This window comes from Chiloscyllium plagiosum, unplaced genomic scaffold, assembly GCF_037043375.1.
Source record: "Chiloscyllium plagiosum isolate Xiang-an unplaced genomic scaffold, Cpla_swu_hap1 HiC_scaffold_3, whole genome shotgun sequence".
Lineage (NCBI taxonomy): Eukaryota > Metazoa > Chordata > Chondrichthyes > Orectolobiformes > Hemiscylliidae > Chiloscyllium > Chiloscyllium plagiosum.
In genome coordinates, this window is record NW_028270141.1 from 144,630,976 (window position 1) to 144,650,387 (window position 19,412).

Genomic DNA, 19,412 nt, shown 5'->3' on the forward strand with positions numbered 1-19,412 from the left:
GCATATCATATCTAAAGGGTCATGACTGCGGTGTGCATTTTGCAATCATCAGCGAACACTTCCACTTTTCTGAGGGAGGGGAGGTCATTAATGAGGCAGACGATGATGGCTGAATCCAGGTCATTCCGTTGAGGAACTGCTGCAGAGATGTTCTGGAGCTGAGATGACCGACCTCCAACAATCATCGTCCTATGTGCCAGGTATAACTTGAACCAGCAGAAAGGTTTCCTCTGATTTGCACTGGTTCCAGTTTTGCGAGGGCTCCTGGATTCCGTACTTGACCAAGGGCTTCCCAGAACTTTATAAAGATTCAGCATAACCTTGTCACAAATTTACTCATAAATTTGTACCGATAAATCCCAAAATCCCAAACACCTTGCTAACCACTCTCCGAGCATGCTCTGTTCGCTTCAAAGACTGATGATCATTCACCCCAGGTCACTCTGCTCTGCAGATTGTGTCATTACGTCTATTTTGCCTGTCCCTATTCCTTCTGCGAAATGCACAAGGCTGAGCATTAAACTGCATCTGCCACTTGAAGAACGCCTCATCTTCCGCCTCGGAACACTTCAACCCCTGGGCATCAATGTGGACTTCAACAGTTTCCTCATTTCCCCTTCCCCCACCTCACTCTAGTTCTTAACTTCCAGCTCAGCACTGTCCCCATGACTTGCCCGGACTTATCCTACCCGCCTATCTCCTTTTCACCTATCCACTCCACCCTCTCCTCCCTGACCTATCACCTTCATCCCCTCCCCCACTCACCCATTGTACTCTATGCTACTTTCTCCCCACCCCCACCCTCCTCAAGCTCATCTCTCCACCCTTCAGGCTCTCTGCCTTTATTCCTGATGAAGGGCTTTTGCCCGAAACGTCGATTTTGCTGCTCCTCGGATGCTGCCTGGACTGCTGTGCTCTTCCAGCACCACTCTGCCAGCCCACGTTTGTCATGTTGCAAGTCATTCAGTTTATTAGTTGAAAAAATAATCACCATTTTGCTTTTCCAGGCAGTAGTTGGATTAATTTTCAGATGAGTCATTTGACTTAAATATTGAATGAACTGTCATCTGTGTGCAATGTGTAAAATTATCCACTGAATGGCCACCAGCTGGTCAAATTTGAGTGCAATGTAGAGTCATTTTCTAAAAGATGGAGTAGGGCTAGACAGGGTAGGGGTCGGCGCCACAGGAGTGGGGTAGACCCTACCATGTTATATTCCACTGAGGGGCTTTCAGGAAACAGGAAATTGTTTGATGGGGTACAATTAGACTTCAATATTCCAAGGTGTAAAGGTCCCTGGATCTGCAGGAGGACACTAGAGAAAAAAAAAACAGAATTTCCTCTGATTAAGATATAAAGAGAGAAAACTTGATCTTTAACTGCGGTAATTGCAATCACAGGCTTATTCAGATGCAACTGAGAAACATCAGACTAAGATTTCAGGAATATGTCATAATTAACAGGATGTCCCCGGGAATGTGTCACTAATGTGCATGTGTGTTGGATTGTGCCAATATTTACGGGGGTCCCGGGAGAGTCTATCAGTATTTACAGTGTGTGTGGAACTGTGTCAATATTTACAGGGGTCCCAGGGGAGTGTATCAGTATTTACAGTGTGTGTGGGACTGTGTCAATATTTACAGGGGTCCCAGGGGAGTGTATCAGTATTTACAGTGTGTGTGGGACTGTGTCAATATTTACAGGGGTCCCAGGGGAGTGTATCAGTATTTACAGTGTGTGTGGGACTGTGTCAATATTTACAGGGGTCCCAGGGGAGTGTATCAGTATTTACAGGTGGGTCCCTGGGGGGAGAGTGTGTAAGTATTTACACGTGGGTTACCGGGTGGGTGTCAGTATTTACAGGTAGGTCCCTGGGGGGGGGGGGGGGGCAATATTTACAGGGGTCCTGGGGGAGTGTATCAGTATTTACAGTGTGTGGGATTGTGTCAATATTTACAGGGGTCCTGGGAGACTCTATCAGTATTTACAGGGGGGTCCCTGTGGGAGGAGTGTGTCAGTATTTACAGGGGGGTCACTGGGGGGGGGGGGGGGAAGTTTGTCGATATTTACAGGGGTCCCAGAGGAGTGTATCAGTATTTACCGTGTGTGCGGGACTGTGTCAATATTTACAGGGGTCCCGGGGGAGTGTATCAGTATTTACAGTGTGTGTGGGACTGTGTCAATATTTACAGGGGTCCCGGGGGAGTGTATCAGTATTTACACGTGGGACCCTGGGGGGAGAGTGTGTAAGTATTTACATGGGGGTTACCGGGTGGGTGTCAGTATTTACAGGGAGGTCCCTGGGTGGGAGTGTGTCAGTATTTTTTACAGGTGGGTCCCGGGGGGGGGGGGGGGGGGGGGGGGAGTGCGTTAGTATTTACAGGTGGGCCACTGGGGGGGGGGTCAATATTTACAGGGGTACCGGGGGAGTGTGTCAGTATTTACCGTGTGTGTGGGACTGTGTCAATATTTACAGGGGTGCTGTGGGAGTGTGTCAGTATTACCGTGTATGTGGGACTGTGTCAATATTTACAGGAGTACCGGGGGAGTGTGTCAGTATTACCGTGTGTGTGGGACTGTGTCAATATTTACAGGGGTCCCGGGGAGTGTGTCAGTATTTACCGTGTGTGTGGGACTGTGTCAATATTTACAGGGGTCCCAGGGAGTGTGTCAGTATTTACCGTGTGTGTGGGACTGTGTCAATATTTACAGGGGTCCCAGGGGAGTGTGTCTCTATTTACCGTGTGTGTGGGACTGTGTCAATATTTACAGGGGTCCTGTGGGAGTGTGTCAGTATTTACCGTGTGTGTGGGACTGTGTCAATATTTACAGGGGTCCCGGGGAGTGTGTCAGTATTTACAGTGTGTGTGGGACTGTGTCAATATTTACAGGGGTCCCAGATGAGTGTGTCCCTATTTACCGTGTGTGTGGGATTGTGTCAATATTTACAGGGGTCCCAGGGGAGTGTGTCAGTATTTACAGTGTGTGTGGGACTGTGTCAATATTTACAGGGGTCCCAGGGGAGTGTATCAGTATTTACCGTGTGTGGGACTGTGTCAATATTTACAGGGGTCCCAGGGGAGTGTGTCAGTATTTACAGTGTGTGTGGGACTGTGTCAATATTTACAGGGGTCCCGGGAGAGTCTATCAGTATTTACAGTGTGTTGTGGGACTGTGTCAATATTTACAGGGGTCCCAGATGAGTGTGTCCCTATTTACCGTGTGTGTGGGACTGTGTCAATATTCACAGGGGTCCCGGGGAGTGTGTCAGTATTTACCGTGTGTGTGGGACTGTGTCAATATTTGCAGGGGTCCCAGATGAGTGTGTCCCTATTTACCGTGTGTGTGGGACTGTGTCAATATTTACAGGGGTCCCGGGAGAGTCTATCAGTATTTACCGTGTGTGTGGGACTGTGTCAATATTTACAGGGGTCCTGTGGGAGTGTGTCAGTATTTACCGTGTGTGTGGGACTGTGTCAATATTTACAGGGGTCCCAGGGGAGTGGATCAGTATTTACCGTGTGTGTGGGACTGTGTCAATATTTACAGGGGTCCCAGGGGAGTGTCTCAGCATTTACAGTGTGTGTGGGACTGTGTCAATATTTACAGGGGTCCCAGGGGAGTCTATCAGTATTTACAGTTTGTGTGGGACTGTGTCAATATTTACAGGGGTCCTGTGGGAGTGTGTCAGTATTTACCGTGTGTGTGGGACTGTGTCAATATTTACAGGGGTCCCGGGGAGTGTGTCAGTATTTACCGTGTGTGTGGGACTGTGTCAATATTTACAGGGGTCCCAGATGAGTGTGTCCCTATTTACCGTGTGTGTGGGACTGTGTCAATATTTACAGGGGTCCCAGGGGAGTGTATCAGTATTTACCGTGTGTGTGGGACTGTGTCAATATTTACAGGGGTCCCAGGGGAGTGTGTCAGTATTTACAGTGTGTGTGGGACTGTGTCAATATTTACAGGGGTCACGGGGGAGTGTTTCAGTATTTACAGGTGTGTGGGACTGTGTCAATATTTACAGGGGTCCCGGGGGAGTGTATCAGTATTTACAGTGTGTGTGGGACTGTGTCAATATTTACAGGGGTCCCAGGGGAGTGTATCAGTATTTACCGTGTGTGTGGGACTGTGTCAATATTTACAGGGGTCCCAGGGGAGTGTGTCAGTATTTACAGTGTGTGTGGGACTGTGTCAATATTTACAGGGGTCCCGGGAGAGTCTATCAGTATTTACAGTGTGTGTGGGACTGTGTCAATATTTACAGGGGTCCCAGATGAGTGTGTCCCTATTTACCGTGTGTGTGGGACTGTGTCAATATTTACAGGGGTCCCGGGAGAGTCTATCAGTATTTACCGTGTGTGTGGGCATGTGTCAATATTTACATGGGTCCTGTGGGAGTGTGTCAGTATTTACCGTGTGTGTGGGACTGTGTCAATATTCACAGGGGTCCCAGGGGAGTGTATCAGTATTTACCGTGTGTGTGGGACTGTGTCAATATTTACAGGGGTCCCAGGGGAGTGTGTCAGTATTTACAGTATGTGTGGGACTGTGTCAATATTTACAGGGGTCTCAGGGGAGTCTATCAGTATTTACAGTTTGTGTTGGACTGTGTCAATATTTACAGGGGTCCCGGGGGGAGTGTATCAGTATTTACAGTGTGTGTGGGACTGTGTCAATATTTACAGGGGTCCCAGGGGAGTGTGTCAGTATTTACAGGTGGGTCCCTGGGGGGAGAGTGTGTAAGTATTTACATGGGGGTTACCGGGTGGGTGTCAGTATTTACAGGGAGGTCCCTGGGGGGGGGAGTGTGTCAGTATTTTCGGGTGGGCCCCTGGGGGGGGGGTCAATATTTACAGGGGTACTGGGGGAGTGTGTCAGTATTTACCGTGTGTGTGGGACTGTGTCAATATTTACAGGGGTCCTGTGGGAGTGTGTCAGTATTTACAGGGGGGTCCCTGGGGTGTGTGTCAGTATTTAAAGAGGTCCCGGGGGGGGTGTCAGTATTTACAGGGGACCCCCTGTGGAGTGTGTCAGTATTTACAGGTGGGTTCTTGGGGGGAGTGTGTCAGTGTTTACAGGGGGTCCCTGGGGTGTGTGTCAGTATTTACAGGGGGGTCCCTGGGGTGTGTGTCAGTATTTAAAGAGTTCTCAGGGGATGGTGTCAGTATTTGCAGGGGGGTCCTTGGGGGGGAGTGTGTCAGTATTTACAGGGGGTCCCTGGGGGGAGTGTGTCAGTATTTACAGGGGGTCCCTGGGGGGAGAGTGTCAGTATTTACAGGGGGTGTCCCTGCAGGGGAGGGTGTCAGTATCTGCAGGGGGGTTGCGGGGAGGGGTTCAGTATCTACATGGGTGTCCCCTGGGGATTTGTGTCAGTATTTACAGGGGGGTCCCTGGAGGGGAGTGTGTCAGTATTTACAGAGGGTCCCTGGGGGAGTGTGTCAGTATTTACAGGGGGGTCCCTTGGGGGGAGTGTGTCAGTATTTACAGGGGGTCCCTTGGGGGGAGTGTGTCAGTATTTACAGGGGGTTCCTTGGGTGGTGTGTGTCAGTATTTACAAGGGGTCCCCGGGGGAGTGTGTCAGTATTTACAGGGGGACCCTTGGGGGGAGTGTGTCAGTATTTACAGGGGGGGTCCCTTGGGGCGGGTGTCAGTATTTACAGGGGGGGTCCCTTGGGGGGAGTGTGTCAGTATTTACAGGGGGCCCTTTGGGGGGAGTGTGTCAGTATTTACAGGGGGTCCCCGGGGGAGTGTGTCTGTATTTACAAGGGGGTCACTGGGGGCGGGTGTCAGTATTTACAGGGGGACCCTGGGGGGAGTGTGTCAGTATTTACAGGGAGGTCCCTTGGGGGGAGTGTGTCAGTATTTACAGGGGGTTCCCGGGGAGTGTGTCAGTATTTACAGGGGGTCCCGGGGAGTGTGTCAATATTTACAGGGGGTTCCCGCGGGGAGTATGTCAATATTTACGGGGGGTGGGGGGTACCTGGGGTAAGTGTGTCAGTATTTAACAGGGGATTCCCTGGGGAATGTGACAGTATTTACAGGACGTCCCTGGGTATGGTGTCAGTATTTACAGGGGTTCCCCTGGGGTGTGTGTCAGTATTTACGGGGGGTTCCTGAGGAGTGTGTCAGTATTTATAGGGGTTTCATGGGGAGAGTGTCAGTATTTACAGGGGGGTCTCAGGGAGTGTGTCAGCATTTACAGGCGGTTCCAGGGGTGTGTGTCTGTATTTACAGGGGGACCCGGGGAGTGTGTCAGTATTAAAAGGGATTCCTGGGGATTGTGTGTCAGTATTTACTGGGTGGGGGGGTCCCTGGGGGAACTGTGTCAGTATTTACAGAGCGTTCCCAGGGAGCGCGTCAGTATTTACAGTGGGGTCCCGGGGTGTGTGTGAGTATTTAAAGAGGTCCCAGGGGAGGGTGTCAGTATTTACAGGGGGGTTCCTGGGGTGTGTGTCAGTATTTACAGGGGGGTCCTTGGGGGGAGTGTGTCGGTATTTACAGGGGGTCCCTTGGGGTGTGTGTCAGTATTTACAGGGGGGTCCCTGGGGTGTGTGTCAGTATTTAAAGAGGTCCCAGGGGAGGGTGTCAGTATTTACAGGAGGGTCCTTGGGGGGAGTATGTCAGTATTTACAGGGGGTCCTTTGGGGGAGTGTGTCAGTATTTACAGGGGGTCCCTGGGGGGAGAGTGTCAGTATTTACAGAGGGTCCCCGGGGGAGTGTGTGTCAGTATTTACAGGGGGGTCCCTGGAGGGGAGTGTGTCAGTATTTACAGAGGGTCCCTGGGGGAGTGTGTCAGTATTTACAGGGGGGTCCCTTGGGGGGAGTGTGTCAGTATTTACAGGGGGTCCCTTGGGGGGAGTGTGTCAGTATTTACAGGGGGTCCCCAGGGGAGTGTGTCAGTATTTACAGGGGGTCCCTTGCGGGGAGTGTGTCAGTATTTACAGGGGGTCCCCAGGGGAGTGTGTCAGTGTTTATAGGGGGGTCCCTTGGGGGGAGTGTGTCAGTATTTACAGGGGGTCTCCGGGGGGGAGTGTGTCAGTATTTACAGGGGGGTCCCTTGGGGGGAGTGTGTCAGTATTTACAGGGGGTCCCTTGGGGGGAGTGTGTCAATATTTACAGGGGGTCCCCGGGGGAGTGTGTCAGTATTTACAGGGGGTCCCCGGGGGAGTGTGTCAGTATTTACAGGGGGTCACTGGGGGCGGGTGTCAGTATTTACAGGGGGACCCTGGGGGGAGTGTGTCAGTATTTACACGGGGTCCCTTGGGGGGAGTGTGTCAGTATTTACAGGGGGTCCCTTGGGGGAGTGTGTCAGTGTTTACAGTGAGGTCCCTTGAGGGGAGTGTGTCAGTATTTACAGGGGGGTCCCTTGGGGGGAGTGTGTCAGTATTTACAGGGGGTCCCTTGGGGGGAGTGTGTCAGTATTTACAGGGGGTCCCTTGGGGGGAGTGTGTCAGTATTTACAGGGGGACCCTGGGGTGAGTGTGTCAGTATTTACAGGGGGTTCCCGGGGAGTGTGTCAGTATTTACAGAGGGGTCCCGGGGAGTGTGTCAATATTTACAGGGTGTTCCCGTGGGGAGTGTGTCAATATTTACGGGGGGGGGGGGGTGGTGTACCTGGGGGAAGTGTGTCAGTATTTAACAGGGGGTTCCCTGGGGTGTGTGTCAGTATTTACAAGGGGGTCCCTGGGGAGTGTGTCAGTATTTACAGGGGCGTCCCTGGGGAATGTGTCAGTATTTACAGGGGGGTCCCTGGGGAGTGTGTCAGTATTTACAAGGGGGTCCCTGGGGAGTGTGTCAGTAATTACAGGGGGGTACCCTGGAGGAGTGTGTCAGTATTTACAGGGGGGTCCCTGGGGAGTGTGTCAGTATTTACAAGGGGGTCCCTGGGGAGTGTGTCAGTATTTACAGGGGCGTCCCTGGGGAATGTGTCAGTATTTACAGGGGGGTCCCGGGGGGGAGTGTGTCAGTATTTACAGGGGGTACCCTGGGGGAGTGTGTCAATATTTACAGGGGGTTCCCGCGGAGTGTTTGTCAATATTTACGGGGGGTGGGGGGTACCTGGGGTAAGTGTGTCAGTATTTAACAGGGGGTTCCCTGGGGAATGTGACAGTATTTACAGGGCATCGCTGGGGATGGTGTCAGTATTTACAGGGGTTCCCCTGGGGTGTGTGTCAGTATTTACGGGGGGGTTCCTGAGGAGTGTCAGTATTTATAGGGGTTTCCTGGGGAGAGTGTCAGTATTTACAGGGGGGTCCCAGGGAGTGTGTCAGCATTTACAGGCGGTTCCAGGGGTGTGTGTCTGTATTTACAGGGGGACCCGGGGAGTGTGTCAGTATTAAAATGGATTCCTGGGGATTGTGTGTCAGTATATACTGGGTGGGGCGTCCCTGGGGGAAGTGTGTCAGTATTTACAGAGCGTTCCAAGGGAGGGCGTCAGTATTTACAGTGGGGTCCCAGGCTGTGTGTTAGTATTTACAGGGGGGTCCCTGGGGTGTGTGTCAGTATTTACAGGGGGGTCCCTGGGGTGTGTGTCAGTATTTAAAGAGGTCCCAGGGGAGGGTGTCAGTATTTACAGGGGGGTCCCTGGGGAGTGTGTCAGTATTTACAGGGGGGTCCTTGGGGGGAGTGTGTCGATATTTACAGGGGGTCCCTGGGGTGTGTGTCAGTATTTACAGGGGGGTCCCTGGGGTGTGTGTCAGTATTTAAAGAGCTCCCAGGGGAGGGTGTCAGTATTTACCGGGGGATCCTTGGGGGGAGTGTGTCAGTATTTACAGGGGGTCCTTGGGGGGAGTGTGTCAGTATTTACAGGGGGTCCCCGGGGGGAGAGTGTCAGTATTTACAGAGAGTCCCCGGGGGAGTGTGTGTCAGTATTTACAGGGGGGTCCCTGGAGGGGAGTGTGTCAGTATTTACAGAGGGTCCCTGGGGGAGTGTGTCAGTATTTACAGGGGGGGTCCCTTGGGGGGAGTGTGTCAGTATTTACAGGGTATCCCTTGGGGGGAGTGTGTCAGTATTTACAGAGGGGGTCCCTTGGGGGAGTGTGTCAGTATTTACAGGGGGTTCCCTTGGGGCGAGTGTGTCAGTATTTACACGGGGTCCCTTGGTGGGAGTGCGTCAGTATTTACAAGGGGGTCACTGGGGGCGGGTGTCAGTATTTACAGGGTGACCCTGGGGGGAGTGTGTCAGTATTTACAGGGGGACCCTGGGGGGAGTGTGTCAGTATTTACAAGGGGGTCACTGGGGAGTTTAGTCAGTATTTACAGGGGGACCCTGGGGGGAGTATGTCAGTATTTACAGAGGGGACCCTGGGGAGTATGTCAGTATTTACAGGGGGACCCTGGGGGGAGTGTGTCAGTATTTACAGGGGGTTCCCGGGGAGTGTGTCAGTATTTACAGAGGGGTCCCGGGGAGTGTGTCAATATTTACAGGGGGGGTGGTGTACCTGGGGGAAGTGTGTCAGTATTTAACAGGGGGTTCCCTGGGGTGTGTGTCAGTATTTACAAGGGGGTCCCTGGGGAGTGTGTCAGTATTTACAGGGGGGTACCCTGGGGGGGAGTGTGTCAGTATTTACAGGGGGGTCCCTGGGGAATGTGTCAGTATTTACAGGGGGGTCCCCTGGGGGAGTGTGTCAGTATTTACAGGGGGGTCCCCTGGGGGAGTGTGTCAGTATTTACAAGGGGGGTCCCCTGGGGGAATGTGTCAGTATTTACAGGCGGTTCCCGGGGAGTGTGTCAGTATTTACAGAGGGGTCCCGGGGAGTGTGTCAATATTTACAGGGTGTTCCCGCGGGGAGTGTGTCAATATTTACGGGGGGGGGGGGGTGGTGTACCTGGGGGAAGTGTGTCAGTATTTAACAGGGGGTTCCCTGGGGTGTGTGTCAGTATTTACAGGGGCGTCCCTGGGGAATGTGTCAGTATTTACAGGGGGGTCCCTGGGGAGTGTGTCAGTATTTACAAGGGGGTCCCTGGGGAGTGTGTCAGTATTTACAGGGGGGTACCCTGGGGGAGTGTGTCAGTATTTACAGGGGGTACCCTGGGGGAGTGTGTCAGTATTTACAGGGGGGTACCCTGGGGGAGTGTGTCAGTATTTACAGGGGGGTCCCCTGGGGGAGTGTGTCAGTATTTACAGGCGGGTCCCCTGGGGGAGTGTGTCAGTATTTACAGGGGGGTCCCTGGGGGGAGTGTGTCAGTATTTACAGGGGGGTCCCTTGTGGGGAGTGTGTCAGTATTTACAGGGGGGTCCCTGGGGGGAGTGTGTCAGTATTTACAGGGGGGTCCACTGGGGGAGTGTGCCAGTATTTACAGGGGGGTCCCTGGGGAGTGTGTCAGTATTTACAGGGGGTTCCCCTGGGGGAGTGTGTCAGTATTTACAGGGGGGTCCCCTGGGGGAGTGTGTCAGTATTTACAGGGGGGGTCCCCTGGGGGAATGTGCCAGTATTTACAGGGGGGTCCCTGGGAAGTGTGTCAGTATTTACAGGGGGGTCCCTGGGAAGTGTGCCAGTATTTACAGGGGGTTCCCCTGGGGGAGTGTGTCAGTATTTACAGGGGGGTCCCCTGGGGGAGTGTGTCAGTATTTACAGGGGGGGTCCCTGGGGTGTGTGTCAGTATTTACAGGGGGGGTCCCTGGGGAGTGTGCCAGTATTTACAGGGGGGTCCCCTGGGGGAGTGTGTCAGTATTTACAGGGGGGGTCCCTGGGGTGTGTGTCAGTATTTACAGGAGGGTCCCTGGGAAGTGTGTCAGTATTTACAGGGTGCCGTGGGGAGTGCATCAGTATTTACGTGGGCTCCTGGGGATGATGTCAGTATTTGCAGGGTGGTTCCTGGGGGAGTGTGTCAGTATTTACGGGGGGCCCTGGGGAGTGCCCAAGTATATACAGGGTTGTCCCGGGAAGTGTGTCAGTATTTATAGGGTGTCCCTGAGGAGGTTGTCAGTATTTACAGGGGTCCCTGGAGAGTGTGTCAGTATTTACAGGAGTCCCTGGGGATTGTGTGTCAGTACTTACAGGGGGTCCCTGAGGATGGTGTCAGTATTTACAGGAGGAGTGCGTCAGTTTTAAGTGGGGTCCTCGGGGAGTGTGTCGGTATTAACAGGGTGTGAGGAAGGGCGTCAGTTTTACAGGGGTCCCTGGGCATGGTGTTAGTATTTACTGGGGTAATGAGTCCCGTTCAATATTTACTGGGGCACTGAGTGTGGTTCTGTATTTACTGGGGGTATCGAGTGTGGTGCAGTATTTACAGGGGGTAATGAGTGTGGTGCAGTATTTACAGGAGCAATGAGTGTGTTGCAGTACTAACTGGGGTAATGAGTGTGGTGCAGTATTTACTGGGGGTAATGAGTGTGGATCAATATTTACTGGGGTGATGAGTGTGGTGCATTATTTACAGCGGTAACGAGTGTGGTGCAGTATTTACTGGGGTAATGAGTGGTTCAGTATATACTAGGGTAATGAGTGGTTCAGGGGTAATGAGTGTGGATCAGTAATTACTGGGGTAACGAGTGTCGTGCAGTACTAACTGGGGTAATGAGTGTGGTGCAGTATTTCCTGGGGTGACGAGTGTGGTGCAGTTTTTACTGGGGGTAATGAGTGTGGATCAATATTTACAGGGGTGTTGAGTGTGGATCAGTATTTACTGGGGTGATGAGTGTGGTGCATTATTTACAGCGGTAACGAGTGTGGTGCAGTATTTACATGGGTAATGAGTGTGGTGAAGTATTTACTGGGGTAATGAGTGTGGATCAGTAAATACAAGGGTAATGAGTGTGGTGCAGTTTTTACCAGGGTGATGATTGTGGTGCATTATTTACCTGGGGTAACGAGTGTGGCTCATTAATTACTGGGGTAATGAGAGTGGTTCAGTAATTACAGGGGTAATGGGTGTGGTGCAGTATTTACTGGGGTAACGAGCGTGGTGCAGTAATTACAGGGGTAATGGGTGTGGTGCAGTATTTACTGGGGGAATGAGTGTGGATCAGTAATTACAAGGATAATGAGTGTGGATCAGTATTTACAAGGGTAATGAGTGTGGTGCAATATTTACTGGGGGAATGAATGTGGTTCAGTCATTACAGGGGTAATGAGTGTGGACCAATAATTACAAGGATAATGAGTGTGGTTCCGTATTTACAGGGGTGATGAGTGTGGTCCAGTGTTTACTGGGGTGATGCGTGTGGTGCATTATTTACTGGGGTAATGAATGTGGTTCAGTATTTTTGGGGCAACGAGTATGGTGCGGTATTTACTGGGGTAATGAGTGTGGTGCAGTAATTACAGGGATAATGAGTGTGGTGCATTATTTACTGGGGTAATGCACGTGCTTCAGTATTTACAGGGGTGATGAGTGTGGTGCAGTATTTAGAACATAGAACATAGAACAATACAGCACAGAACAGGCCCTTCGGCCCACGATGTTGTGCCGAACATTTGTCCTAGCTTAAGCACCCATCCATGTACCTATCCAATTGCCACTTAAAGTTCGCCAATGATTCTGACTCTGCCCCTCCCACAGGCAGCGCATTCCATGCCCCCACCACTCTCTGGATAAAGAACCTACCCCTGACATCCCCCCTATACCTTATACCCTTCACCTTAAATTTATGTCCCCTTGTAACACTCTGTTGTACCCGGGGAAAAAGTCTCTGATTGTCTACTCTATCTATTCCCCTGATCATCTTATAAACCTCTATCAAGTCACCCCTCATCCTTCTCCATTCCAATGAGAAAAGGCCTAGCACGCTCAACCTAGCCTCGTACGACCTATTCTCCATTCCAGGCAACATCCTGGTAAATCTTCTCTGCACCCTCTCCAAAGCTTCCACATGCTTCCTAAAGTGAGGTGTCCAGAACTGCACACAGCAAATGTGGCCTAACCAAGGTCCTGTACAGCTGTAACATCACTTCACGACTCTTGAATTCAATCCCTCTGCTAAGGAACGCTAATACACTATAGGCCTTCTTACAAGCACTATCCACCTGAGTGGCAACTTTTAAAGATCTATGAACATAGACCCCAAGATCCCTCTGTTCCTCCACCTCACTAAGAACCCTACCGTTAACCCTGTATTCTGCATTCTTATTTGTCCTTCCAAAATGGACAACCTCACACTTGGTAGGGTTGAACTCCATCTGCCACACCTCAGCCCAGCTCTGCATCATATCTAAGTTCCTTTGCAGCCGACAACAGCCCTCCTCACTATCCACAACTCCACCAATCTTCGTATCATCTGCAAATTTACTGACCCACCCTCGACTCCCTCTTCCAAGTCATTAATAAAAATTACAAACAGCAGAGGACCCAGAACTGATCCCTGCGGAACTCCACTTGTTCTATGTTCTATGTTCTATGTACAGGGGGGAATGAATGTGATGCTGTATATACTGGGGTAACATGTGTAGTGCAGTATTTACTGGGGTGATGAGGGTAGTGCAGTATTTACTGGGGGTAATGCGTGTGCTTCAGTATTTACAGGGGGGATGAGTATGGTGCTGTATATACTGGGGTAACGTGTGTATTGCAGTATTTACTGGGGTGATGAGGGTGGTGCAGTATTTACTGGGCTAATGAGTGTGGTGCAGTATTTACTGCGGGTAATCAGTGTGGCGCAGTAGTTACTGCGGGTAATCAGTGTGGCGCAGTATTTACTGCGGGTAATCAGTGTGGCGCAGTATTTACGGTGGTAATGAGTGTGGTTCAGTAATTACAGGGGTAACGTGTGTGGTGCCATATTTACAGGTATAATGAGTGTGGATCAGTATTTACTGGGGCAATGAGTGGTTCAGTAATTACAGGGGTAACGTGTGTGGTGCCGTATTTACAGGGGTAACGTGTGTGGATCAGTATTTACAGGGGTAACGTGTGTGGATCAGTATTTACAGGGGTAACGTGTGTGGATCAGTATTTACAGGTGTAGTGAGTATGGATCAGTATTTACAGGGGTAATGAGTGTGGTGCAGTATTTACTGGGATAACATGCATGGTTCAATAATTACTGGGGTAATGAGTGTGGATCAGTATTTACTGGGGCAATGAGTGGTTCAGTAATTACAGGGGTAACGTGTGTGGTGCTGTATTTACTGGGGCAATGTGTGGTGCAGTAATTTCTAGGGTAAGAAGTGTGGACCAGTATTTACAGGGTTAACGTGTGTGGTGCAGTATTTACAGATGTAATGAGTGTGGTGCAGTATTTACTGGGGTCATGAGTGAGGATCAGTATTTACTGGAGCAATGAGTGTGGTTCAATAATTGCTGCGGTAATGAGTGTGGATCAGTATTTACTGGGGCATTGAGTGTGGTGCCTTATTTACTGGGGGTAATGAGTGTGGATCAGAACTTACAGGGGTTGAGTGTGTATCAGTAATTACTGGGGGTAATGAGTGTGGTGCAGTATTTACAGGGGTAATGAGTGTGGTTCAGTATTTACAGGGGTGACGAATGTGGTTCAGTAATTACTGGGGTAATGAGTGTGGAACAGTAATTACTGGGGGTAATGAGTATGGTGCACTAAATGCTGGGGTAATGAGTGTGGTGCAGTAATTGCTGGGGGTAATGAGTGTGGTGCAGTATTTACTGGGGGTAATGAGTGTGGTGCAGTATTTACTGGGGGTAATGAGTGTGATGCAGTATTTACTGGAGTAATGAGTGTGGTGCAGTATTTACTGGAGTAATGAGTGTGGTGCAATAATTGCTGGGGTAATGAGTGTGGTGCAGTATTTACAGGGGGTAATGAGTGTGGTGCAGTAATTGCTGGGGTAATGAGTGTGGTGCAGTATTTACAGGGGTAATGAGTGTGGTGCAGTAATTGCTGGGGTAATGAGTGTGGTGCAGTATTTACTGGGGGTAATGAGTGTGGTGCAGTATTTACTGGGGGTAATGAGTGTGGTGCAGTAATTGCTGGGGTAATGAGTGTGGTGCAGTATTTACTGGGGGTAATGAGTGTGGTGCAGTATTTACTGGAGTAATGAGTGTGGTGCAGTATTTGCTGGGGTAATGAGTGTGGTGCAGTATTCACTGGGGGTAATGAGTGTGGTGCAGTATTTACTGGAGTAATGAGTGTGTTGCAGTAATTGCTGGGGTAATGAGTGTGGTGCAGTATTTACAGGGGTAATGAGTGTGGTGCAGTAATTGCTGGGGTAATGAGTGTGGTGCAGTATTCACTGGGGGTAATGAGTGTGGTGCAGTATTTACTGGAGTAATGAGTGTGTTGCAGTAATTGCTGGGGTAATGAGTGTGGTGCAGTATTTACAGGGGTAATGAGTGTGGTGCAGTAATTGCTGGGGTAATGAGTGTGGTGCAGTATTTACTGGAGTAATGAGTGTGGTGCAGTAATTGCTGGGGTAATGAGTGTGGTGCAGTATTCACTGGGGGTAATGAGTGTGGTGCAGTATTTACTGGAGTAATGAGTGTGTTGCAGTAATTGCTGGGGTAATGAGTGTGGTGCAGTATTTACAGGGGTAATGAGTGTGGTGCAGTAATTGCTGGGGTAATGAGTGTGGTGCAGTATTTACTGGGGGTAATGAGTGTGGTGTAGTATTTACTGGAGTAATGAGTGTGGTGCAGTAATTGCTGGGGTAATGAGTGTGGTGCAGTATTTACAGGGGTAATGAGTGTGGTGCAGTAATTGCTGGGGTAATGAGTGTGGTGCAGTATTTACAGGGGTAATGAGTGTGGTGCAGTATTTACTGGAGTAATGAGTGTGGTGCAGTAATTGCTGGGGTAATGAGTGTGGTGCAGTATTTACAGGGGTAATGAGTGTGGTGCAGTAATTGCTGGGGTAATGAGTGTGGTGCAGTATTTACTGGGGGTAATGAGTGTGGTGTAGTATTTACAGGGGGTAATGAGTGTGGTGCAGTAATTACTGGGGTAATGAGTGTGGTGCAGTATTTACAGGGGTAATGAGTGTGGTGCAGTATTTAGTAAGGGCTTTGCCCTGTTTCTGATCTTGCTCCAGACTGTGTGGGGTCTTGAAATTGACCTTGATGAAGCACTAATTTATCTGAGCTGGTGGTGATGTTCGCTTTAACTCTGACAGTAAGGGAAGGCATACATACCATCTCTGTCAGGTTGTCAATGCAGGCGTTCCGTATCCTTTCTGGTGTTGCTGGGCTGTTGAGGCGAAGGGGGCCTGTCTTCCCAGAGGTTGCTCTCGCTGCAACGATGGCGTCTTTGATTGCGAAGAAAATGGAGGCAGCTAGGAATAAAGGGGGCTCTCCAACAGCCTAGGATGAATGGACAATGTTTATATATCACAGCTCAAATTCAACACTTACACTAACCCAGTGAATAAATGGACATTGTTTAAGCCCTCCACCAAGGATCCAGTTACCTGCAGTGATACTAATGTTTGTATCCTGTTTAAAATGCTTTTTCTTTTAATTCAGTCACAATATTATGGAGGGTTGCCAAACAAACAGACCTTGGGTTGCAGGTTCATGGTTTCTTGAAAGTTGAGTTGCAGGTAGATAGGATAGTGATGAAGGGGTTCTGGGTGTAGGTTTGCTCGCTGAGCTGGAAGGGTCACTTCATGACGTATCGTCACCCTACTAGGTAACATCTTCGGTGGGCCTCAGGTGAAACAATGAACATAATCCCTGCTTTCTATTTATATGTTTAAGTTTCTTTGGGTTGATATTGTCATTTCCTGTGGTGATGTAATTTCCTGTTTTTTTTCAGGGGGTGGTAGATGAGGTTTGTTGATAGAGTTCTGGTTGGAATGCCATGCTTCTAGGAATTCTCGTGTGTGTCTCTGTTTGGCTCATCCTAAGATGGATGTGTTGTACCAGCTGAAGTGGTATTCTTCCTTATCTGTTTGTGAGGATGCTAGTGAGAGAGGGTCATGTCGTTTTGTGGCTAGTTGGCGTTCATGTATCCTGGTGGCTAGTTTTCTGCCTATTTGTCCAATGTAGTGTTTGTTACAGTTCTTGCAAGGTATTTTGTAAATGACATTAGTTTTGCTCATTGTCTGTATAGGGTCTTTCAAATTCATTAGCTGCGGTTTTAGTGTGTTGGTGGGTTTGTGGGCTACCATGATGCCAAGGGGTCTGAATAGTCTGGCAGTCATTTGCGATATGTCTTTGATGTAGGGGAGAGTGGCTAGGGTTTCTGGCTGCGTTTTGTCTGTTTTGAGTTTGTTGCTGAGAAATTGTTGGACTGGGTTCATTGGGTAACCATTCTTTTTGAATACACGGTATAGGTGATTTTCCTCTGCTGTGCGTAGTTTCTCTGTGCTGCAGTGTGTGTTGGCTCATTAAAATGATGTTCTGATGCAGCTTCGTTTGTGGATGTTGGGGTGATTGCTTCAGTATTTGGTCCGTGTGTGTTGTTTTTCTGTAGACGCTGGTTTGAAGTTCCCCACTGGCTGTTCGCTCGACTGTGACATCTAGGAATGGCAGTTTGTTGTTGTTTTCCTCCTCCTTGGTGAATTTTATGCCAGTAAGAGTATTGTTGATGGCTTTGAAGGTTTCCTTTAATTTGTTTTGTTTAGTGATGACAAAGGTGTCATCCACATAGTGGACCCAAAGTTTGGGTTGGATGGTTGGCAGAGCTGTTTGTTCGAATCTCTGCATTACTGCTTCTGCTAAGAACCCTGATATCGGAGATCCCATGGGTGTTCAGTTGGTTCCTCTGAAGGTTTTGTGGTTGAAGGTGAAGTGTGTGATAAGGCATAGGTCCAGTAGTTTGACGATACTGTCCTTGCTGATGAAGTTAGTGGTGTTTGGTGAATGTGTCTTTGGGTCTTCTAATAGTGTAGTTAGTGTTTCCTTGGCCAGGTTAATGTTGATTGTTGTAAACAGGGCTGTTACATCAAAGGAGACCATTATTTCATCCTCTTCTATCTTAGTGTCTTTGATGGTCTTCAGGGAATTCTTGGGTGGAGTGGATGGAGTGGCGTGAGTATTCTACTAAGTATTTTAGTCTTTGGTGTAGTTCCTCAACTAATCTGCAAGTTGGTGTTCCAGGTAGCGAGACTATGGGTCTGAGGGGGGCTCCTGGTTTGTGAATTTTGGGTAATCCATAGAAGCCTGGTGTGTTGGATCCATCTGGTTTCATTTTTTGGAAATCTGTCTTATTATTTCTCCAGATTTCTGAAGTTTCTTTAGTAGGGCTGTGATTCGGTTCTCTAGCTGTGGGGTTGGGTATATAGCCACTTGTTGGTATCTATAAGTAGTGAGTTCGCTTTTTCAATGTAGTCTTTAATGTCATTTACAAAATACCTTGCAAGAAATGTAACAAACACTACATTGGGCAAACAGGCAGAAAACTAGCCACCAGCATACATGAACACCAACTAGCCACAAAACGACATGACCCTCTCTCACTAGTATCGTTACATGCAGACAAGGAAGGACACCACTTCGACTGGTACAACACATCCATCTTAGGACAAGCCAAACAGAGACACACACGAGAATTCCTAGAAGCATGGCATTCCAACCGGAACTCTATCAACAAACAAATCGAGTTAGACCCCATCTACCAACCCCCAAGGGGGGAAAAAAGGGAAATGACATCACCACAGGAAATGACAACACCAACCCAAAGAAACCCAAACAAAGAAATAGAAAGCAGGAATTAGGTACAGTGCTTCGCCTGAGGACAACTGCAGATGTTATCTAGTAGGGTGACGAAACATCTGGAAATGACCCTTCCAGCTCAGCAAGCAAACCTAAATCCAGAACCCCAACCTGAGCTACAAATCTTCTCAAAACTCACTATGAAGGAATTCAATACGCTGGCCTTAATTGGCCAGTGCTTTGAGTATAGGAGTTGGGAGGTCACATTGCAGCTGTGCAGAACACTGGTTAGGCCACTTTTGGAATACAGATGTACCTCTGTATCCAAGACCTACCGCGGATGCCCATAACTGTGGATAGTAGTGAAACCTATCATTTAAATGGGAGATTTACCTCTCCAGCAGGCCCCGGAATTATTTCTGGAATGTTCCATGCAATATTTTCGGGTCGCAGTAAACCGTGGATAACTGAAACTGCAGAAACCGAATCTTTGGATATGGGGGGTTTTACTGTACTGTGTTCAATTCTACCTCCTCTGTCCTGAAACTCTTCAGCCCTGTCCTTAAACAGAATCCATCAAGTTTTACCTGCACTTCCACACATGTCATTTACTGCATCCGTTCCTCCTGATGCAGTCTCCTCTACATTGGGGTGACAGACACCTACTCACAGAGCGCTTCAGAGAATACCTCTGGGACACCCGCACCAACCAACCCCACTGCCCTGTGGCCAAACATTTCATCTTCCCCCTCCCACTCTGCTGAGGACATGCAGATCCAGGGCCTCCTCCATCCCCACTCCCTCACCACCCGATGCCTGGAGGAAGAACGCCTCATCTTCCGCCTCAGAACACTTCAACCCCAGGGCATCGATGTGGACTTCACCGGTTTCCTCATTTCCTCT

At 49.5% G+C, this 19,412-nt stretch overlaps 1 protein-coding gene across 3 annotated transcripts in view; it reads right to left on the reverse strand.

Annotated features, from left to right (window-relative positions):
• Positions 1 to 812: 812 nt before the first annotated feature.
• Positions 813 to 19,412, reverse strand: part of xdh (xanthine dehydrogenase) — a 152,453-nt gene continuing 133,853 nt past the window's right edge. For all 3 annotated transcript variants that reach the window (XM_087984056.1, XM_087984063.1, XM_087984050.1), the window contains 2 exons: positions 16,047 to 16,214; positions 813 to 1,315 (listed from right to left, as the gene is read on the reverse strand). In XM_087984056.1, the coding sequence (XP_087840182.1) occupies positions 1,265 to 1,315; positions 16,047 to 16,214 (219 nt within the window). In that variant the 3' untranslated portion in view covers positions 813 to 1,264. The remainder of the gene's footprint in view (positions 1,316 to 16,046; positions 16,215 to 19,412) is intronic.